General features: G+C 33.6%; 1 protein-coding gene across 1 annotated transcript in view; it reads left to right on the top strand.

The window, feature by feature from the left end:
• ADGRB3 (adhesion G protein-coupled receptor B3) overlaps window positions 1-25,195 on the top strand; it is an 888,617-nt gene that overhangs the window by 359,821 nt on the left and 503,601 nt on the right. The window contains exon 6 of the mRNA XM_078155299.1: window positions 5,860-6,024. Within this exon, the coding sequence (XP_078011425.1) occupies window positions 5,860-6,024 (165 nt within the window). The remainder of the gene's footprint in view (window positions 1-5,859; window positions 6,025-25,195) is intronic.

The raw sequence follows: 25,195 nt of genomic DNA, 5'->3' as shown, positions 1-25,195 counted from the left end.
TTGCCTGAAATGGTATAAATTTTTCTGTACTCAAATATCACATTTGCAATGAGATAAAAGAGCTAAAATCCATTACCTGATTAGTTAAATTGTGTCTATCCAAAATACATTTGTCATTTAAAGAAATAACATAAAATTGCAAAAAGTCAGGCTACATAGTTAACCATTCCTTGCTTCACATTATGAAATGGTGATGCTAAAGGTTATTTGCATTGCCAAGGGGGATGCTGGAAAATGAATCATTTTCACTTTCAGGTTTCACTTTATACGTTACCTTAGTTTAACCATATAATTCTTACTTCCTGGGCCATCTAGTGGAGTAGAAAAATCATTAGACCTTATGTCACAAGACTTTGAGCCCTGGCTGTGCTATTCTCTAATTGTAGTCCTTTGACCCTTGCCTTAAAATGACCTCAGACTTACCTACCATTTGAAGATTCCAGGAAATCTAACTTTTTTTTTTTTCCAAAGTTGGTCTTTTTGAATAGGAAATTATAAATTTTCAGTGATCCATAGAAAATAATTTTATTTCAAAGAAAGTGGAAAGCTATGTAACTAGTTTAAGAAGTCATTGTTTTCTGATTTGTAATTTTATGGAACTCATTCACATTTTTAAATTTTTTTAAATTTTATTAATTTATTTTGATTTATCAACAATCACTTCCATATGCTTTTGAATTTAAAATTTTTCTCCCCCTTCCTCCCCACCACCCTCCCCAAGACAGCACGCAATCTGAAATAGGCTACACATTTACATTCGTATTATACATATTTTCACATTAATGAAGTTGTAAGTAAAAATTAAAACCAATAGGAGGAACCATCAGAAAGAAGAAACAAAACTCAACAGAAGAGAAAAAAAATGATAGCGAGTCAACTTCCATAGTTCTTTCTTTGGATGCGGATAGCATTTTCCATCACAAGGCCTCTGGAGATGTCTTAGGTCCTTGTAATGCTGAAAAGGGTTAGTTTATCAATATTAATCATCACACAATGTGGCTGTTATTGTGTACAAAGTTATCTTGGTTCTGCTCACTTCACTCAGCATCAGACCACATGAGTCTTTCCAGGTTTTTCTGAAGTCAGCCTGTTCATCATTTCTTATAGCACGATAGTATTCCATTACATTCATATACCACAGCTTGCTTAGCCATTCCCCAATTGATGGGCATCCTCTCAATTTCCAATTCTTTGCCCCCACAAAAAGAGCTGCTATGAATATTTTTGTATTAAATTGTATTATAAAGCAGCAATCATCAAAACTGCTTTGGTACTGGCTAAGAAATAGAGTAGTGGATCAGTAGAATAGGTTAAATATACAAGACACAGTAATCAATGACTATAGTAGTCTCTTATTTGATAAATTCAAAGACCCCAGCTTCTGGGATAAGAACCCACTCTTTGAAAAAAACTGCTGGGAAAACTGGAAAACAGTATGGCAGAAACTAGGCATAGACCCAAATCTCACACCATATACCAAAATAAAGTCAAAATGGGTTCATGACTTAGATATAAAGGCTGATACTATAAGTAAACTGGCAGAACAAGGAATAGTTTACCTATCAGATCTATGGAGAACAGAAGAATTCATAATCAAACAGGAGATAGAGAACATTATGAAAAGCAAAATGGATAATTTTGATTACATTAAATTGGCAAGTTTTTGCACAAACAAAGCCAATGCAACTAAGATTAGAAGGAAGGTAGAAAATTCAGAAAGAATTTTTACAACCATTGTCTCTGATAAGGGCCTCATTTCTAAAATATATAGAGAATTAAGACAAATTTATAAGAACACAAGCCATTCCCAAATTGATAAATGGTCAAAGGATATGAACAGACAGTTCTCAGATGAAGAAATAAGAGCCATCTATAGTCATACAAAAAATGCTCTAAATCATTATTGATTAGAGAAATGCAAATCAAAACAACTTACCACATCACACCTATCAGATTGGCCAACATGACAAAACAGGAAAATGATAAATGTTGGAGAAGATGTGGGAAAATTGGAACACCAATGCGTTGTTGGTGGAGTTGTGAAATCATCCAACTATTTTGGAGAATAATTTGGAATATGCCCAAAGGGCTATAAATATGTGCATAACCTTTGATCCAGCAATAGCACTTCTAGGGCTATATCCCAAAGAGATCATACAAATGGGAAAGGACCCACATGTACAAAAATATTCATAGCAGCTCATTCACATTTTTAATTACACTTTAAGAAAATTTTATATAGGATAAATATAGTTATTTTCTCCCATCAGCATTGTATCTGGTATATATATATAGATATATATAGATATTTTTGAGCAACCAATTCACATTTATTTATTAAATACTTATGTGACAAGTGCTATATTAGGCGTCAGGGATTTAGAGAGAAAGATTGAAACTACCTAATCAAAAGGAGATTTTGTTGTATCCTCCATTTTCTCTTTCAAGGAGACAAGCATTTTTGTAAAGAAAATATCATTGAAAATTATTTTATAAAATTTGAAACCACAGAATTTTTTTAAAAAGCCACTATTTATGCTAGCTTCAAAACTTTCTAATAATGTAGCTTTCTGTTCACTGAATTACTTCTCACTTGACTAAAGCCATCTATATACAGCAAAAAAGTTAAGTAAGACATTTCATAATTACATGATCAATGTGGTCAGTTTCTACAGCCAAAACAGATAGATCATGCTCTAAAAAGGACCATTCCCCCAAGTACCATTTGTTTACATGTGCATTGATTAAATGTACCAGTTTTCAGGTTTAGAAGCAGGAGAATGTTTTTCTTTTTTTCTTCCTTCCTTTCTTTCTTTCTTTCTTTCTTTCTTTCTTTCTTTCTTTCTTTCTTTCTTTCTTTCTTTCTTTCTTTCTTTCTTTCTTTCTTTCTTCTTCCTTCCTTCCTTCCTTCCTCCTCCCTCCCTCCTCCCTCCCTTCCTTCCTTCCTTCCTTCCTTTCTTCTTCCTTTCTTCCTTTCTTTCTTTCTTTCTTTCTTTCTTTCTTTCTTTCTTTCTTTCTTTCTTTCTTTCTTTCTTTCTTTCTTTCTTTCTTTCTTTCTTTCTTTCTCTTTCCTTCCTTCCTTCTTTCTCCTCATCCTCCTCGTCCTCATCCTCTTCTTTCTCCTCCTCCCCCTCTCCCTTGGTCTCTTTCTTCTTTTCTTCTTCTTCTACTTCTTCTTCTTCTTCTCTTCTTCTTCTTCTTCTTCTTCTTCTTCTTCTTCTTCTTCTTCTTCTTCTTCTTTTTCTTCTTCTTCTCCTTCTCCTACTCCTCCACCTCCTTCCCCTCCTCCCCTCCTCTTCCTCTCTCACCTCTTCCTCCTCCAAACTCAAACCATTCACAATGAGCACCTATGAATAGCAAAATATCTGAAATTGTGGCATAGTATCTGCCCTATATTATTTCCATAACAAATTAGAAGAATTCTATAGAAGCAAAAGGAATTTGTAGTTAATATTAGATCCAAAATTCCTAATTAAAAAGAGTTAATATTATCTTACTTTCTTTGGCGCTATAGGAGAATCATGAAATCACACCATGAAAAAATACTCAAAAAAATTAGTCAATAACTTAGTTTTCAAAAGCTTTAGGTTTCATCAACCATCAAAGTTAATCAAGATTTTAAAGATTAGCAGATGAAAATCTGCCAATTTAGAATTAATTTAGAAAGTTCTTATTTTTCTGTGATGCTTTGAATATTGAAGTATTTTTAAGGAGAGAAAAGGTATAAACTAGCAAATTGAGTAACAGAGCAGTGTAATTAATGACACTACTCAGTAATCTTGAGACAACTATTTCAACAGAACTGAGAAATGCTGGCTACAGAGGAGGAAGAAAGAACATATTACTCAATAAAATTTTTTTAATATCAATATATTCAGAAAGTATTTTTAAACATGTATCCTAATTAATCTTTTGTTTAAAAAGTGTTACTTATGTTAAATGACATCTGTTATTTCTAAATGCTGAGCCATGTGTCCCCCCCTGTTTTTAATGACAATTGATATAAATTCACCTAAGGCTAGATTAACCATGTATACATAAAACATATGCAAATGTGTTCGTGTAATATATATGCATGTATGTACACACAAATATATGTTTGTATTGTGCGTGATATGTATATATATATATATATATATATATATATATATATATATATATATATATATATATATATGAACCAACATATGACAATTTCTATATTATTTAAGAGTACTATTTTTAAGTACCTTTCCATGATTACAAACATGGGAAATCTACACAAATTAGAAGAGTTTATAGATGTGGTCTTTAGAGTGGCAACTTGGGCAATTACTTTGTAATGACTCTCTTAACATTTACTTGCCCTCCATCCTGCTACCCTTACCCTCCCTCAGGTTACTGCTCATCCTTTACTAGTTTTATACAAAGAGGAAATAGATTTTTTTTTTGTCTTTACAAATCACCTATACCCTTACCCCCAGTGGGATATATTTTTTTTATATTCTAAAGGTCTAGTAAATATAGTGTTTGCAATATCAAGGTAGGGGTCTTAGTGTATTATATAATTTAGCTGTTTACCTATTTTTATCATCTAAATGTTGTTGTTTTCTGTTCCGACTTTGAAAGGAAAGTAAGATAACTTTTGCCGATGACCTTTATGAATAGGATTTTTATTTTTTTGGCTAGGCAAAAGGGTTAAGTGACTTACCCAAGGAAGAATTATTTATTTTTCAATAGGTAACATGGAGAGGTGCTGCTTTCACTGCTTGTTTGATAGAGTTTTGAATTTCTAGTAATGTAATTTTTTGAAGCCATGTTCAAGCAGTAAATTGTCAAATATTTCTTTATCCTTTTCCTGCTGATTGCTTTTTCTTTTTTTTATTGAGAGAAACAAGTTTTTTTTTTAAGTAGCTGCTTTTGATATACTGTTGGGCTATTTAGTAAGGGGATTAAAAAGTCAGAATAAATTATTATTGGTAATAATTTAAGCACAAGTCTTAAAGCAACCAATCTCTTTAAGTCATGATTTATTGTATTAAACATTGATACTATAAGATATGAAACAATCCAAAATTAAGAGCTATAGGAAAAATATTTTATGTTAATAGTAGTGGAAATTTTTTGTGAGAAGAAAGTTTAAGAAGCTTAATAAAGTTCTGTACCTGCAATATTTAAAATACTCTTCATAAAAGTTATCTTAGTTTTTATACATTAAAACAACGATTTAATGTATTTTCAAAGAAAAAAATAAACAAGAAAATAATGTAAAGCTAATTCTTCCAAAGTTCTGATTCTTTTTCATCTCTTTTAAAATGTATGGCAAAATTTTTAAGGATGTTACTTAGCACTTTGGCCTGTATAGTGTACTGCTGTTTATGTATGACCTTTGGACAAGTATCTTAACCTCTCAAGTTCTCAGTTTCCACATTATGAGTAAGAAGGGCTGGAATAGATGACCTCAGAAGTCCATTAAGGCTCTTAATCTAGGACCATAAATGAAAATTAGTTTAAATTACTATGATTAGATTAGTAAAAAAAAAAAATTATATCATTATGCTGCTAGATTTGTTGTGATAATTATCTTAAAACAGAAAAAGTTAACTAAAAAGCTTCCTAGTGAAAAAAGTGTATCTCTATACATATACCCCACAAATAAAACTATAGCTTAAAATTCAGCATACTCAAATATAGAGAAAACATGAACTTTCCAACAAACTGAATATATTTTCAATTTTTTTTTGTATTTTTCTTGTAACTAAGAAGGTTGATAATATTGTTTCAGGGAAATAGATTAATTTTTTTTAGGTTTCTTATCTTTTTTTCTGATTTGACTTTATTACCTTCTTTTGTTGTTAAATTATTTTTACTTTATTACAGTACATGGAGTTTGGGAGGAGTGGTCACCCTGGAGTTTGTGTTCATTTACATGTGGTCGAGGCCAAAGAACTAGGACACGATCATGTATACCTCCCCAGTATGGGGGAAGACCATGTGAGGGACCTGAAACTCATCATAAACCTTGCAATATTGCTCTTTGCCCAGGTAAGTGTAAACTGTGTATAGCATACTCTGTGGTACTTTGCATGAAATATTTATTGATATGAATATATCTTTTAAAAATGTTGTGCAAATGATTTACAACCTTTGTTTAGGTACATTGGAAAAAGTCTTGATGTCAAGATTGTTACCTTCTAGGAATACTTTCTTCATTTGTATCAAATGTGTTGATGATATTTACATTTTTCTCGTTTTATGTAACATTTTTATGAGGACCCATCCAATCCAATAAATATCAAGTATCTATTCTTTACTAGGAAAAAGACAGCATGATATGCTAGAATAACCTCACTGTCAAGAAATATAATAGAAATGAATGTTGAAAACTAAAAATAAAGAAATTATTTTTAAAAAAAGAAATATGGGTTCAAGTCCTGGTTGTATGTATAAGGAACTGTGGTCATTCCAAGAAATGCAATTCCTGCTCTCAAGTTTTTTTCACTATAGTAATAACAAGGGTAGCTAGGTGTCACAGTGGATAGAGTACTGGGCCTGGAGTCAGGAAGGCCTAAGTTCAAACTTGGCCTCATACGCTTGCTAGCTATTTAACCCTGTGAAAGTTGCTTAACTCTGTTTGTCTGTTTCCTCATCTGGAAAATTATCTGGAAAAGGAAATAGCAAACCATTCCAGTGTCTTTGCCAAGAAAATCCAAAAAAATGGGTCATGAAGAGTGGGACACAACTGAAAAACAACTAAACAACAAATAATAGCAAAGGGGTAGGGTTCAACATGATCAAGAGAAATATAAAATAGAATGTGATAAAGACAAAGCAATAACCTAGAATTAGAAATTTGAGAGTTCAATGTATATTAGTGACCATGTGGTACAACCAATCCAAGATATTGTAGCATACCCAATAAGTGATAGTCCAGTCTCCAAGGAAAAAGAAGCAACAGGTTTTGAGACAGGTTATTCAACTTTTTAAAAGCTAAATTTTAGGTTGAAAAGAATGCTGGGATGTAATAAATGTCATTGTTTAAAACCTATTAATGTACAGTTATATTTAAAATATAGTTATATAAATTAACTTATTTAATAAACCATATATTTTATTGAAAGATGGAATGGTGTAGTACTACAATGTTGAGCCTAAAGAAAGGAAGACCTGGAATTCAAACTATGCCTCTGACACCAGTGGTGTGATGGTAAAAAAGCAATTTAACTTTTCTGAGCCTCTGTTTACTCATGTATAAAATATAATAAGTACCTATCTCACAGAATTGTTATGGATCAAATTAAATCATGCATATTTAGCACAATGAAAACTTTTAGGTATTATTTAAATGCCAAGTACCATTATAGCAGGTAAGTGCCATAACAGGTAGAGTGCTAGACTTGGAGTCAGGAAGACCTGAAATCAAATCCTGCCTCAGACACTTACTATGTGACTCTGGGCAAATTACAATTTCTCAGATTCAGTTTCCTCATTTGTAAATGAGGATAATAGTAGCACCTCCCTCATAGGATTGTTGTGACACTCAGATGATATAAGTAAAGTGCTTTATAAACCTTAAAATGCTTATAAATACCGGCTATAATCATCATTACCACTACCACTACCAAAATGGCATTTTAATTTTCTATCCTTCTTAAATATGTCGTAGAAGCTATAAAAATCTTAGCACAAAAAAGAGTTTAAAATTTACCTACCCTCTTTCCTTGAGTTCACCATCTTTAGGTTTTTCTAGCAACCAGTGAAGCAGTCAATATCTAGATATCAGATGATTAATGAGGAGAAATAAGGTGAAGAGATTTATTTACCAGAAACAGGAAAATCATCCCCCTACATTCATGCAGATAGATTTTTCTCTTTCTATTACGGGGCTTCCCACACACATTTCCACAAATAGATGACCTTCAGCATCCTCTAAAATTCAATTCAAACATCATTTAAGTGCCTTCTACATAGTAAAACTACATAGATAAAATCAGACAACGAAGTCAAAATACTTTAAGATTGTCCCAACTGGTATTGACTTTCAGTTTCAATTATTTGGACTCTGATTGGCTTATTGTATTTCTTGTTTGTTGTGTACATAAGAATCGTAGAAAATTTAGTTTTCTCTTTTAAAGAATTTAGATTCGGGACTCATTTTCTCCAGTGAAGATTCTATTTACTTTCACCAAGACACTCCAACTGTTCAATATTAATTTTACACACATACACACAAAAGGTTTATGGAAAACATTAATTGATATGGTAGATAATAAATAAAATTCCTAATTTACAACAAAATCAGGAAGTATTCTCAGTTGCTAAAGGCTACTGGGTTTACTACAGAGAAATGTAGTTATGACAAATCAATAGGTCAACAATGAATATTACTATGAATAAAGCAATGCTGGGGATACAAAGAAATATTTAAAAAATTGTCTCTTCCCTCAAGAAGCTCACAATCTAATGTGGTAAACAGTATACAAACACAATTATATGCCAACAAGACATATACAGAATAAATTGGAGATAATCTCAAAAGGAAGACACTACCATTAAGAAGCATTAAGAAAGGTTTTTTGCAGGTGGAATTTTATCTGCAACTTGAAGGAAGCCAGTAAAGCCATGAAGCAGAGTCAAAGATGAAGAAAATTCCAAGTATAAAGGATAGCTGGTAAAAATACATACTCAAGAGATAGATTGTCTTACGTGAAGAACATCAAGGAAGCCAATGGCACTAGGTCACAGAATGTGTAGATGTGAGTAAGATACAAGATGATTGGGAAGATAGGAAGGAGCCAGGTTGTATATGGCTTTTACAAATGCATGATTTTCTATTTGATCCTGGAGGCAGCCAGAATCACTGGGATTGATTGAATAAAGGAGTAATGTAGTCACGAAATTAGAAAAAAAACACTTTGAAATCTGAATGGAGAACAAACTAGAACAGGGAGAGATTTAAAGGAGGAAGACCATCCAGAAGTGTATGACAGATGTTGCCTAGATTAAATGCTCTTATTTATAGTGAAAGTCATGCTTTCAGGTTAGAAAGCAATGAAAGATTCATCTTCAAGTTTCCCCAGAACACTCACTGAACTATGACTATAACTATGCCCCGAGAAGGTAACAAGTTAACCCCTAAACATCTTGAATGGTTATGCAGACTGGTGATAAGAGCAATATCAACATTGAGAAAAATGAAAAGAGATTCATGTTTATTTTCTCCTTTGGAAATGGTATATGGGGAGAAGTATTGAGAGGGAGTAGAAGTTTTATTCAAATAACCAAGTAATTCCTCTCTATCTTTATAGGACCAAAGAATGCATTAAAAAGCACTTATTAAATGCTTGCTGTATGTCAAACATTGTGCAAATCAAAAGAGCAGAAAAAGTCCTAATGTCAAAGAGCTTACTAGATCCATGGCCTCAAGGAATTTTATAGTGATTATAACGTACAAGTTATATAATATGGAAAGGAGAATGGTGGTCAAGGAGGAGCACTTTGGATCCAAACATTACTGGGATAGGAAGTAAGGCCACAATAAGTACACTGAAACAGCCCTTCTCAGAGAAATGGCATAGTTGATTGGATCATGGCTTCAGAAATAAAGTTACTAAAGAAATAAAGAGTTAATCAAGAATAGATATAATCTTCAATGTCAGAACTGCAACAATTATACATATATGTATATATACATGTATATATATACATGTATGTATGTATATACATATACATATATGTGTGTGTATAGATGTAGATGCAGATGTAGATATAGATATAGATATCATAGAGGAAAAAGCACTACCTTAAAACAATTTCCCACCCTGTGCTTTTCTTCACGAATATGAAATTATTTGTGTATAAATTCATACCTTTTGTTCCAAGTACTTATGTGTGTGTGTCTGTTTCCTCTACCAAATATTCAGTAAAGGCTCAAGTTTTCCTTTGTTTCTGAGAGGTAAATGCGTCTTCTCTTTCTTGTATTTCTCCCTCTCCTACAAATAGCTTTGATTACCACAGTATACAATAAATTCTCATTGATTGACAACATTTGATTCCTTCAATGTCTAGGTTTTTGTATGTACATATATATGCATATATATATATTATATATTTCTGATATGTTCGATTTTATAGCAGATTATCTGATTAGTTTTAACTGAATTCCTCCCTTAAGTTAATAAACTTTTGGCTAGAGTTTTTCTAGATAATTTTGTTTTTCTATTCCTATTCAACAAGTGCCATTTATGTATTCCACTATGTAGTATATATGTATGTATGTGTATATGCACACAGATATCTACACATATGTATGCGTATATATGTGTATGTATGTATGTATGTATATATATGTATGTGTGTATGTATATATAACGTATATCCGTATATAAGGTCATACATAAATTTATCTGAGGTTCAGTTCTTCAGAACAAATTAATTGCTGAAGTTTCATAAACCATTTAAATGCCTATTCTCCAAGGACCTTAATTCAAACCATAACACATTGCTGAAGCTGGAATATATTTTTTCTTTATTAGGTAAAAACAGAGCAGAGTCCATTATAGAGTGTGGGGTTTTATTTTTACTTCAATATTGCTTCCTTTTTCTTTGGCTTTTATAAATTGCCATCCTGATAAGCCTATAACAAATTAATAATCGTGTGTCTAATCTGTTGCCAATGACAATCAATTTCACCTTTATGACATCTCTCAAAAATTCCCCCTTCTCTCCTCTGTCACTGCCACCACTCTGGTGGAGGCTCTCATCATCTCATGCCTATACCATTGCAATAGCCTGTTGGTATATCAGCCTGCCTGAAGTCTCTCCCCATTTCAATACAGCCTGCATTCAGCCACCAAAGTGATTTTCCTAAAATGCAGGTCTGACCATGTCACCCCTATTCAGTAAACTCCAGTGATTCCCTATCACTTCCAGGATCAAATACAAAATCCTCTACTTTGCACTGAAAGCCCTTCATAATCTAGCTCTCTCTTACCTTTTCAGACTACTTATACCTTATTCCCCTCCATGTACTCTTTGATCAAGTGACACTAGCTTCTTTTAAATTCAGTGATCAAGACACTCCACTTCTTGGCTCTGGGCATTTTCTCTTACTGTCTCCCATGCCTGGAATGTTTTTCCTTTTCAATTTTGACTACTTACTTCCCTGGCTTCCTTTAAATCCAAACCAAAATCCCATATTTTATAGAAAGCCTTTCCTAAGCTGTCTTAAATTTAATGCTTTCCCTCCGTAATTCTTATTTATCCTGTATATAGTTAAATTTATATATTTATGTTTGAATGTGTCTTCCCCATTACATCGTATACTCCTTGAGGACAGTGACAGTCTTTTGCCTTTTCTTTCGTATTCCCAGAGTTTAGTGCAAGTGCCTAGTATATACTGGGTGCTTAACATATTTTTGAGTGATTGATTGAAGCACTTATTTAGAGCTTTACAATTTACAAAGTATTTTCATATGTGTTATATTATTCAAACCTCATAGTAATCCTATAAGTTAGGGAGAGAAGATATCTTCATTTTAAAGAAAACTGAGGTTTAATGAGGTGACCAAGGTGAGATTTGTCCAATACTACATAAGTAGTTAATGGCTAAGACAATTGTATTATGGACAAGCAGGTATTTTGTCTACTTTATTGACCATTTGTCTTATAAAATGACATTTTGCCACCATTTTACACCTACATATTATGTCACAGAATTTTTGAAGTGGAAGTAACTGAGAGATCATCTAATCTTCCTTCCATTTTTTAATATAGATTGGTAAACCTAGGCTCAAAAAGGTTAAGTAATGTGACAAGACCAGTACTAGAACCCAGATTTCCTTATGTGAAGTTCAATGTTCTTTCCACTACAATATGTTGCCTTTTACCTTTCCTCCCAAGAGACACTGCTATCTCTGACCTTCAGGATATAAATTGGCCATGCTGTGTGTCACACGAGATAGCCATTGTTTAAGTAAAGTGTGGGCAGATGTTTCAGAGTGAGGAAAAGGAAGAGAGAAGAAAAGAGAGAGAAAGATGACAAACTAGAATGAAAGACAAATTGATTGCTTATAACAGACTGTTTTTTCTATACAAAGATAATTGTTAAAGAGAATTGATTCTTACAGTGGAAATGAATCCATCCCATTCTTTCCCAGATTAGTAGTAGAAAAATGTCCACTGCTTCTAATATACCATTTGGTGAAAGAATTCCTCCAGGCACAGAGCCAAAAACACATGTAAACCTTTTTGTAGTCATGCCAGTTTTGATGTGAAAGTTCACATATTTTAAAGGTTATTTTGGAATTTGCATACTTATCTCTCTGGGCCAGTGGCTAAAAAGCAGCAGACCTATACTATGGATGACCAAGTTTCCAACATGGGGGATGAATTCACCAGGGTGGAACAATTCAGTGATGCTTGTTTCCAACACAGAAGAGATAATTGTCTTGCACATGTCCCAAGTGGCTCAATACTTCAAGTGGAGGTTAGAATACAAGCAGTACTGATTGCAGGGAAAGAGGAGGACCAATATTGTATCTATCCTAGATCTCTATCTAGACATCTGGAATGGGACAGTAAAAGGCTACTTTGTTGATACTGAGGGGGAGACAAGAGAAATTCCACTCTCCCAGATCATTGAGAGGAAAAGCCTAGAATATATTAAGGTATACCAAAAGTTCATTTTTTCTTCTTCGTTTCTCAAGCTGCGGCTCCTAGTATGAACAAACCTGCTCCTAAGCTCCCCATTCCAGCTGTCTAAGCAGGGATCTGAAACAGAAGTCATATTTATATTTTCTTATATTTTCTTATCTTTTCCTCTCAGTGCCACCAATTCTAATAGGCTACCTAATTTAAGTTGACTATGTAACCAAGTGAGTAACTTTAAGATTTCTACCCTACCTGCTTTCTGAACTAAATGAAGAATAGAACTGCTATTGTATAAAGCTATAAATTAAAGATGTTATGTGATTTTAAGACAAATCACATTTCCTGTTATAATTTCTTGATTTCTGAGTTGTGCATATATATGGTATCATAGTTAATGAGACCTGGGATTAATATTCTTAAACATGGAATGACTATTAAAATTTATTATTTCTGCTGGGAGACCTTACTGTCACATGCTATACTCAATATATTCAAACCTGAATTAACAGTCTTCAATCTAAAACCAAATAACCTTCTTAACTTCTTTATTTCTGTCAGTGGTACTCCACAGAATCCAGTTTTAAAACTTTGGAGTCATCTTTTATATCTCTTATTTTTTTCTCAATTATATGTAAAAAAGTTTTTAATTTTTTTTAAATTTTGGTTTCCAAATTCTCTTCCTGTCCTAACCCCTCCTTGAGAAGGTAAGCAGTTTGATATCATTATACGTATGAAGTCATGAAAAACATTTCCATATTACCATGTTGCAGAAGAAAACACAAATCAAGGGGAAAAAAAAACCTAATAAAGATAAATTTAGAAAATATATAATTCAATGTGCATTCAGATCCCCTCAGTTTTTTCTCAGGAGCTGGATAGCATTTTTCATCATCAGTTCTTTGGAATTGTCTTGGATCACTGTATTGCTGAGAATAGCTAAAACATCTTGTTATTTCTTATAGCACAATAGTATTCCCTCACAGTTATACAACCACAACTTGTTCAGCCATTCCCCAAATTGATGGACATTCCCTCAATTTCCAGTCTTTGCTACCACAAAAAGAGCTGCTATAAATATTTTTGTACATATAGACCCTTTTTTTCTTCCTTTGATGTCTTTGGGATACAGACCTAGTAGAGATATTGCAAGTTCAAAGAGTATTTACAATTTTATAAACATTTAGATACAGTTCCAAATTGTTCTAACATTCATCATTTTCTTTTTCTGTCATATTAGCCAATCTGATGAGGCAATACCTGAGAGTTGTTTTAATTTTCATTTCTCTAATGAGCAATCATTTAGAACATTTTTATATGTCTATAGATAGTTTTGATTTCTTCTTCTAAAAACTGCCTCTTCATATCCTTTGACCATTTATCAATTGAGGAATGACTCATATTCTTATGAATGTGACTTATTTCCCTGTGCATTTGATAAATGAGGCCTTTATCAGAGAAACTTGACATAGTTTTTTTTTTCTCCCTTTCCTATTTTCCTTCTCTTCTTGGCTACATTGCCTTTGTACAAAAAAAAAAAAACCCTTTAATGTATTCAAAATTATCCATTTTACATTTCATAATACTCTCTACTGTGTGGTTATAAATTCTTCTCTTATCCATATATCTGATAGGTAAATTATTCATGCTCCCCTAAAATACTTACAATATCACCCTTTTTATCTAAATCATATACCCATTTTGACCTTATTCTGGTATGCCTGTTGTCCTTTTTTCTCATAGAGGACCAAAATGACATACCTATGTTGGGGTTAAGGTACAGTGTGTTTGCCTGCATCTGATTAGACCAATACAAGCTCAGAACACTCTATTACTGCTCAGGCACAAATAGTATGAACATTTGGAGTGCAGATGTCTCTTTATTTGTGTGAAAAGTATCTTGTGATTGTGTTCTTAGAGTTCCAGAGTTTATTATCTTGGCATGTATTTTCTGTTGTCTACAGTTGATTTTAAGTGGAATTTCTCTTTTTAATTCTTGCTATTGGACTTTGTTTGTAATATATACAAATGTTGATGATTTGTGTGTGTTTGTTTTCTATCCTACAGCTTTGCTTAAGTTGTTAATTATTTCAACTAGTTTTTTAGTTAATACTCCAGGATTCTCTAAGTATGCCATCATGTTTTCTGCAAAGGGCAATAATTGTGTTTCCTCATTGTTTATTCTAATTTCTTTGATTTCTCTTTCTTCTTTTATTGTTATGGCTAGCATTTCTAGTTCATATTGAATAATGGTGATGATGATAGGTGTCTTTGCTTCACCCATGAGCTTATTAGAAAGGCTTCTAGTTTATCCCCATTACAGATAATGCCAGCTGATGGCTTTACATAGATGTTACTTATCATTTTAAGGAAAGCTCCATTTGTTGCTATACTTTCTAGTGTTTTTAGTGGAAATGAGTATTGTGTTTTTTCAAAAGCTTTTTCTGCATTAGTTATCATGATTTTTGTTTTTGGTATGATCAATTATACTAACAATTTACCTAATTTTGAACAGTCTTTCATTACTGGTATAGACCCTTCCTGGTCATAGTGTATGATCCTTGTAACATATTGCTACAATCTCCTTGTTTTTTTTCTTTAATATTTTTCCACCAATATTCATTAAAGAAATTGCTCTATAGTTTTCTTTCTCTGTTTTTACTTTTCCTGGTTTAGGTATCAGCACCATATTTGTGCTATAAAAGGAATTTAGTAGGACTCATTTTTTTCCAAATGGCTTATATATTAGAATTGTTATTTAAATGTTTGGTTGAATTCATGTGTTAATCCGACTTGTCCTGGGGATTTTTTTTTTAGGGAGCTCATTGATAGTTTCTTCAGTTTCTTTTTCTAAGATAGGGTTATTTAAGTATTCTCTTTTCTCTTCTGTTTATCTGGGCACTTTGTATTTTCATAAAAATTAATCTGTTTCATTAGATTGTCAAATTTATTGGCAAATAATTGGGCAAGATAGCTCCTAATAATTGCTTTGATTTCATCTGCATTGGAGGTGAATTCACCCTTTGCATTTTTGATACTGATGATTTGGTTTTCTTCTTTTTTTAAATCAAATTAACAAATGGTTAATCTATTTTATTGTTGTTTTTCCATAAAAAGAGCTTCTAATTCATTTATTAGCTCAAAAGTTTTCTTTCAATTTTATTAATCTCTCCTTTAATTTTTGTGATTTCTAATTTGGTGTTTAATTGAAGATTTTTAATTTGTGTTGTTTTCTTATTTTCTTTAATTGAATGTCCAATTCATTGTTCTGTTCTTTCCCTATTCTATTGATGTTAGCATTTAGAGACACAAAATTTCCTCTAAGTACTGCTTTGGCTACATGCCATAAATTTTGATATGTTCTCTCATTCTCATTCTCCTTAATAAAATATTTTATTGTTCCTATGATTTGTCCTTTGACCCATTTAATCTGCAGGATTAGATTACTTAGTTTCCAATTATTTATCAATCAATGCTTCCACAACCCTTTACTGAATGTGATTTTTGTTGTGATATGGTATGGGAAAAGTACATTTAATACTTCTGCTTTTCTGAATTTGGTTGTGATGTTTTTATGCACTAATACATTGTTAATTTTTTTGAAGATGCCGCATACCACTGAGAAAAAGGACTACTCTAGAGATCTATCATATCTAACTTTTTTAATATTTCATTTATCTCCTTAATTTTTCTTGTTTATTTTATAACTAGATTAATCTAATCCTGAGAGGGGAAGCTGACGTTCCCTAATAGTATAATTTTTTTGACTATTTCCCCCTCTAACTCATTTAACTTTTGTTTTAAGAGCATGGATGCTATCCCACTTGATACACACACACACACACACACACACACATATACATATATATATACACACATATATATGTTTAGTATTTATATTAATTCATTGTTTATGGTAATATTTAGAAAAATGTAGTTTCCCTGATTATTGCTTTTAACTAGGTCTATTTTTTATTTTGCTTCGTCTGAGATCATGATTGCTACCCCTGTTTTTTTTTTTACCTCAGCTGAAGCGTAATAGATTCTGCTTCAACCCCTTATTTTTACTTTATGGTTGTCTCTCTGTTTCATATGTGTTTCTTGTAAGCAACATATTGTTGGAGTCCAGTTTTTAAATAATTCTGTTGTCTACTTCCATTTAATGCGTGAGTTCATCCCACTCACATTCACAGCTATGATTACTGTCTGTTTTCCTCCATAGTATTTTTCTGTTTATTCTTCTTCTCTCTGTCTCTCTGTCTTTGTCTGTCTGTCTCTCCCTCCCTCCCTCTCTCTCTCTCCCTCTCTCTCTCTCTCTCTCTCTCTCTCTCTCTCTCTCTCTCTCTATCTCTATCTCTTTCATTTTATCCTGGCCATCCTCAAAAACCTATTTTGCTTTTGAATACTGCTTCCCTTAACCCATATTCCGTTTAATAGCCCCTTTCTTCTTTTATCTCCTTCTCTTCCAACTTCCATGTAGAATAAGATAGATTTCTGTACCCAACTGAGTGTGTATCTTATTTCCTGTTTGAGCCAATTCCAATGAGAGTAAGTTTCAAATGCTCCACCCCCCCCAGCCACACACATCTGCCTCATCTTTCCCTTCACGGTAAAAGCTCTGTCACAACTCTTTTATGTAAGATAATGTACTCTATTATACATCTCTCTTCCATACTTTGCCAGTACGTCTGTCTTTGTGACCCTTTAATTTTGTTTTTTTTAAGATGTCATTCCATTATATTTAATTTGCACCATGCCCTCTATATATACTCCTTCTAATTGCCCTAATGATGAGAGAGTTCTTAGGAGTTACAAGTATCATTGGATCATGTAGGAATATGAATTGTTTAACCTTATTGAATCCCTTATTTTTCTTTCCTGTTTACCTTTTTATGCTTCTCTTGAGTCTTGCATTTGAAAGTCACATTTTTATTCAGTTCTGGTCTTTTGTCAGGAAAGTCTTCTATTTCATTAAATAACTATTTTTTTTCCTTGTAGAATTATACTCAGTTTTTCTCGATAGATAATTCTTGGTTTTAATCCTAGCTCCTTTGCCTTCTGGAATATCAACTTCCAAGTCCTCCAGTCCTTTCATGTGGAAGCTACTAGATCTCATGTGATCCTGACTATGGCTCCACAATATTTAAATTGTTTCATTTTGGTCACTTGTAGTATTTTCTCCTTGACCTGGGGCTCTGGAATGTGACTGGGAGTTTTAATTTTTAAATTTCTTTCACAAAGTGATTGGTGGAGTCTTTCAATTTGTATTTTCCCCTCTGGATCTAGAATAGCAGAATCATTTCCTTGATAATTTCTTGAAAGATGATGTCTAGGCTCTTTTTTTTGTGATGGCTTTCAGGTAGTCTAATCAACTTAAATTGTCTCTCCTCAATCTGTATTCCGTTTCAGTTGTTTTTCCAAGAGATATTTCACATTTTCTTCTATTTTTTTATTTTTTTTTACTTTGTTTTATTGTTTCTTGATATCTCATTGAGTTATTAGTTTCCATTTGGCCAATTCTATTTTTTTTCCTCTTCAGTGGATTTTTGTGCCTCTTTTACCATTTGGCCAATTCTGTTTGTTAAGGTATTATTTTCTTCAGTATATGTCTCTTACCAAGCAGTTGATTCTCTTTTGATAATTTTCTTGCATCACACTCATTTACCTTCCCAATTTTTATGCATCTCTTTTTTATTAATTTATTTCAAACTTAAATACTACAACTTAAATACACATTAAGAAAAGAAAAAGAAACATTATTAACTTAGATACTAAAACTTAAATACAAAATAAGAAAAGGAAAATAAGGCATTGCCATGTACACAGCAGAAAATATACAGCAATAAATTTCCATTTCAAGAAAGCCTATACGATAAATACTACACATTGTGTTCAGAGCTGCCCATCTTTTTTTTTTTTGCTTCCTTGTGAGTTTTCTTTTGTTCTCTGTTGTGTACTTTTTATTTTGTTCTTTTTTTCCCTATTCCTCTCCCTCCCCAAGAAGGCTACAATTAAGTACAGAGATTACACACATACACACACACACAAACACATATATGTATATATATATATATATATATATATATACATACACACATATATATGTACATATATGTATAGACACATACATATAGCATACATACCCTTACATATATATACTTATACCTAGCTATCTATAATTGTACTCATATATAGACATATACATTCATATGCATCTATGTAAGACCATACTATACTTGTTTGTCCTCTTTTTCTCTGAGGGTGGATAACATTTTCCTTCATAAGTACAGATCTTTCCTTATTTTTCTAAGTCCACCAACTCATCATTTCCTACACCACAGAAATATTCTAACTTTATACTTTCTAGTTATTTTAAATAGTCTAAAACAATATTGATCAATATGGCTGACATATAGTGTATTTTCCCTATTTTTCTCTTTTGATTAAATCTTTTTAGTATTAACTTTTTTTGAGATCATGATTTACTACTCCTGCTTTTTTCCCTAATAAATTTTACTCCTGATTATTATTTTATGTTTGTGTGTATTTCTTATTTCCTACCTTCCTGACTTCTCTACTTTACTTCTACCTCTTACCTTGCCCTCCTATGCCTACCCCCCTCCAAGGATTCCTCCCTTATCCTCTCCTCCATACCCTTTCCTTTTATCCTCTTATTTCCATCTGAATTTAGAAGACATTTATAGCCTTCCAAATATGTTATCCCCTCTCTATCTCATTCCTAACAATCTGAACATCCTTCTATAACCCCCTTATGCCATTCCCTCACACTCCTATTTCTTTATAAATTTAGAAGACTTTTATTTTCTTCTAAATGTATATATTGTTCTCTCTTTAACCCATTCCTAATAAGAATAGGGTTCCAGAACTAAGAAGCCTCCACCTTCATCTAATTCCTTTGTGTCAGTTCTTCCTCTTGCATGTCATTTGCATAAGATAATCATTCTTTTCACCTTTTCCTAAATGGTTTTACTTTTTAGCATCACATCATACTCAGGTCTACCCTAATCTTTCTTTGAAACTACCCAATTACTAATAACAATCTTAGACATACATTTTACATTTCCTAATATGCCTTGTCTTTGATGTGTACTTTATATTTCTCTTTGATCTTCAATGTTAAATTTTCTATGAAGTTCAGGTAGTTTTCCAACAAAATCCTGAAAGTCTGGCAATTCATTGAATGTGTTTTTTTTCCATTCAGGATTGAAAAAAAATGCTTAACTTTGCTGGTTATATTTTTCAGCCACAACCCCAGTTCTTTTTGCTCTTTCATATATAGTGTTCCAAGAATTGTGGTCTTTTAGTGTCATCACTTCCAGGTCTTGTGTGATTCTGATTGTGGCTCCACCATATTTGAATTATTTTTTTTTCTTATTGCTCATAATATTTTCTCCTTGAGCAGGCAATTTTGGAATTAAATTATGATATTCCTGTAGGTTTACCTCACAGGATCTCTTTCAGGTGGTAATCAGTGGATTTTTTCTATTTCTACTTTCCCCTCTTGTTCTAATGCTTCAGGACTATTTTCTTTAATTATTTCTTGTATTATTGTATCAAGATTTTTTTTTATTGTAGCTTTCAGGTAGTCCCATTATTCTTATGTTATCTTTTCTTGATCTGTTCTCCAGATCTGTTGCTTTTCTTATGAGATGGTTCACATTCTCTTCTTTTTTTTCATTCTTTATATTTTGTTTTATTATTTCTTGGTCTGTTATAACTTCACTGTCTTCCCCTTGCCCAATTCTAATATTCAAGGAATTGCTTTCTTCCATAACATTCTGGATCTTCTTTTCCAGATGGTTGACATAATCTTGTTTTTCTTAGATTATTCTTTTTTTTAAAATTTTTTTCACTCAATCTCTCATTTAATTTTTAAAGTCTTCCATGAATTCTCTTGGATAGCTGACCTTTTGATGTTACTCTTTCAGGTAGGAGAGGCTTTTTTTTTTTTTTACTATTTTTAGCAGCTTATTATTGTAATCACCTCTGTCTTTTCATATAAGGGATGATGCCTCTGGCCTCAGATCCTCCTTCAGTTCTCCTCTAAAACCTGGAACCAAAACCAAGAACTCTGCCCTCCTGTAAGTGCCCACAGCCTGTGGCATCCCCACCCACTGCTTCTGCACTCACCCTTCATGTTTTTTCTTATCCTGGGCTGCATTTCAATGTGTCCTTTATCAATCTTCCCCCACTCAGAAGCCTGATTCCCTACATTGTCTAGGAGGTGAAAATTCCTGTGGCTGAGTCCAAGGTTGTCCCCAGGGCTTGACATATCCTGTTTCAGTGGAATTAGCCTGGAGATGTTTACACTTCACAAGGACGAAACCTCAGTCCTAGAATTTTTCTTAAGATCTTCTCTGGTTGTCCCAGGAGGACCACTGTTCTGCCCCAATTCTTGTTTATTTTTTTACCACTCTACATTCACCCTGAGGCACTATTTTGTCTTGTTTGTGGGGAAAATATGGACTGCTTGGAATTTTCTGACCTACTCCACCCTCTTCCCAGAATCCTCTGTACATCTCTTATTTGATTTTGGAAATCCCTTTTGAACTCTTCAAGAATTCTTATTGGTCTTCCATGCATTTCATTATTTTTTTTTTCCTTTAGAGGCTTTGCTTATTTTTACACTGTTGTTTTTAGATTGTTGTCTTCTTCTGAATTTGTTCTTGATCTTTCCTGCCACCATAGTAAATTTGTATGGTCATATTTTTTTATTGTTTGCTCATTTTCAAGCCTATTTCTTGACTTTTAACTTTATGTTAAAATTCACTCTGCTTCTCAGAAGGCGGTGAGCTGCCTGCAGCTTCAGGTTTTTCATGCTGCTGTTTTCAGATGTAATTCTAGTGGTGGGGCTCTGTAGGTTTTTGCTGCTTCCAACGTGGTATAATGTAAGCAGAGGTATGGTCACTTCTCTCCTGGCCTGTACTCTGGTCTTTACCTAGGAAGGGAAGATAATCCCCAAGCACTGGTGTTCCTCTTGTTCCTGGAACTATGATCATGCTCCTGCTTTCCTGCAGCCACAAATGTTAGTGCTCCTTTCTGCCTTTGAACTGAAACCAAAGTCCTTACTCCCCTGTAAGCAACCATAAGCATTCTTCTTCACCCTGGAATTGTGACCAGGGCCCTTCCTTCCCTGTGGCTGCCCCTCTGCACTCTTAAACTACAATCCAGAACTGAGTCTGAGCAATGCAACTGGGTCCTGAACTCAGTACCAGCAAAGGGTGCCCTGTAATCTCTGACCAATTGTCTTACCTCCTTATAATCTATGGACTGAGAGCTCTTCTGAAAGTGCTGCTGTTGCTGTTACAGTCCTGTGCTGCTCTCCACCCTGGTGTCACAGACCTCTCCTGTCAACCTCCCAAGTTGTCTTTGGCTGGACAGTTGTTTCACCCTGACCTCTTATTGGCTCTACCACTCCAGAATTCAGTTTAAGGCATTATTTTAAAATTTTAATAATAAAATAATTCTCTTAATTCCTCCTTCATAAGCCATCTCACCTCTACTTCTTTCCATTCCCATTGCCTCCACATTAATTCAGCATTAACTTCATGCTTTTGAGTTTTGTAATATGCTGCTTACTGATGTTGTCTCTAGTTTTTCTTTTCCAAGATGTTACTCTTCCTAAAATACTGCTTAATTATTTTTTTCCATGCTCTAAAGCTTTTAGCAGTTCCTCTCAATCTTCAAGATAAATCCTAAACTCCTGAACCTGGCCTCCAAAGACTGACATAAATAGTTCTTGAACTATCTTTCTAAATTTATGACCAACTGCTCCTCCAAATAAGCCAGCTCACTATATTCAAATATTTCTTACAGATTCCTGGCTCTTTGCTTCTGCCCTAGATCTTCTTTTCTTCTCTAACATTATCAGCTATCTGCTCTCCTTTTCTAAATCCTATCTTTTCTTCATAGTTCAGCTCAAATGCCACTCTCTTCCAAGAAAATATCCCTGGTTATGCTAGCAAATATTGGTCTGTCCTTCACCTGAATTTCTGTCACCTATATTGTCTGTAAGAACAAGATATATTTATCACTTGCTTACTGTGTGTAGAACATTTGGTTCTGGGACTGGGAAAGATATGAAGTATCAGTCATTTGGTACTTATGAGAGAATTGTCTAAACTTTTTGTCGTTGTTCAGTAATTTTTCCAGTCATATCTGACTCTCCATGACCTCTTTTTGGGGTTTTCTTGGCAAAGATACCTCAGTGGTTTGCCATTTCCTTCTCCAGCTCATTTTACCAATGAGGAAACATAGACAAACAGGGTTAAGTGACTTACTCAGGGTCACACAGCTTAGTAAATAAGTGAGGTCAGATTTGAACTCAGGCCTTCCAGACTCCAGGCCCAGCCCACTATCTACTCTGCCACCTACCTTTCACTGTCTAGATTTAATGTCTCAATTTCTTCCCTCTCACTTCTACATCCTCTTAATTCTGGCTTTTAACTTCATCCTTCCATTGATAGGATCTTTCTGAGGTTACTGGAATTCTCTTAATTGATAGATTTAATGGCATTTTCTCAACTCTCATCCTTCTTGACCTATCTGAAGTATTTAATGATTTTATCACTTTCTCCTCCTTCTGAAAACTCCTTCCTCTCTGGGCTTTTATAATTTTGTTCTCTTGGTTCTTCTCAAATTTGTCCCAACACTCCTCAGTCTCCTTTGCAGATTCTTCATCCACATCATGCACACTAATGAAAGATGTTCTTCCAGGGCTCTGGCCTGGTTCCTCTTCTCTTTTTATTCTATAGTAATATTGCTTTATCATCTCATCAACTCTCATGACTTCAGTTATCATTTTTCTGCAGATGATTTCAAGGTCTATTTATCTAACCCCTATCTCTCCTGTGAACTATAGTTATGTGTCATTAACTACCTCTATTGCATCTTGAACTGAGTAGCTTGTAGTCATCTCAAACTCAACATGTCCAAAAAATAAGTTATTCTCTTTTCCTCAAAACATTTCTCATTTTCCAACTTCCCATTTACTGTAAGAGAAGACCACCATCTCCCAGTTGCCCAGACTTGTGACTTCTTTGTCATCCCTGACTCCTCACTCAGTCCACATTTCTAATCCATTTCTGAATCTTGTCTTTTCAACCTTTTCTGTATCTTTCATAAATGTCCTTTCTTTCCACTCACATAGCTCCAATACTGTCTCAAGCATGGATTATCTCTTTCCTGAAATATTGCAATAGTCTTCTAACTGGATTCACTGTCTCAACTTCCTGTCCATTGTAATTTATCTTCCATCAAGCTGCCAAGGGGATTTTTCAAGTGTATGTCTGGTTTAACATATATAGATATAGACATATTTGCATCTAATTGTAGCCATCTCTAGGGTAGGGGGTGGAGGGAGGGAAAAAGTAAAAAAGAAAGTTACATGATAACCTTAATATATCTTTAAAAAGAAAAGCGAGTTTTATATGACAGATTTCTAGTGTGTATAATCCTTTTCCCCCATTCCACTTTGTTATAGAAATGCCTATTTTCTTTCTTAAGCTCAGAATAAAAAAAATTAGGCCTAAAAATGTATGTCTAATAATGTCATCCTATGCCTATGGTCACTGAGTTCCAGTGGCTCCCTATTACTGCCAAGAGCAAAAATACACTTCTTTTTCAGATATTTAAAGCTCTTTGTAAACTGAACCTTCCTATGTTTCCTGTCTTCTTACACTTTACCACTATCTTCCCCTCCACATACTCTGTAATCCTGCTACACTGGCATATTTCCTGTTAATCACACATGATTCTCCATATCCTGTCTCTGTGCTTTCTCCTGGAATGTACTGTTTCCCTACCTCCACTTATTGACTTCCCATCTTCCTTCAAGACCTAGCTTAAGTCCAACTTTTTTTTTTACAGCAGGCTTTTCTGTCTCTCTACTTTTCATATGTTGGTACCTTCCCCTTCTCTGGTTGCTTTCTACCTATTCTGTATGTAGCTTGTATATCTCTATTTATTCTTATGTTGTTCTCCACCCCCCAAGGTAAAATTGTGTTCCCTAGGGACAGTTTTTGCCTTTATTTGTAATCCCAGTGCTTAGAACAGTATCTGGCACTTAGTAATTGTTTAATAAATTCTTATTAACTGACTTATTGACTGATTTCCTTGCCTTAAGTCATCTCTCCCCAATAGGATTCCAACTACCTTAAGGTAGCAACTGATTGTGACTGTAACTTCTTTGTCCTCCACAGTTCCTGGCATGGCGCCTTTCATTCAACTCACATTCAACAAATATTTGTTGATTAATTACATTCCCATTGAGAAGGATAATTACTTGAAAGACTTTGTGCCTTCTTGAGTTTTGGCATTCCATAAAAGTATTGACTGATAATGCTTTCCCCACAGCACTGGAGAAATAGCGTTCTGTGACATATTTCCAAATTTGAGCACAGCCAACTGTATTGACAGGGAATAATTCCTTTCATTAATAAAAACACCTCAAACTAATTAATGTTTTAGTTGATATTAGAAACAATATTAAGTTTGCTTAGGAACATTAACTTAAATTTGGTGTTCAGGAAATACACATCTACACAAC

This window comes from Phascolarctos cinereus, unplaced genomic scaffold (assembly GCF_003287225.1).
Source record: "Phascolarctos cinereus isolate Bilbo 61053 unplaced genomic scaffold, phaCin_HiC Scaffold_5;HRSCAF=322, whole genome shotgun sequence".
NCBI classification, from domain to species: Eukaryota; Metazoa; Chordata; class Mammalia; order Diprotodontia; family Phascolarctidae; genus Phascolarctos; species Phascolarctos cinereus.
Note: the sequence above shows the minus strand (reverse complement) of the source record. Positions and strands in the feature narration are given on the sequence as shown.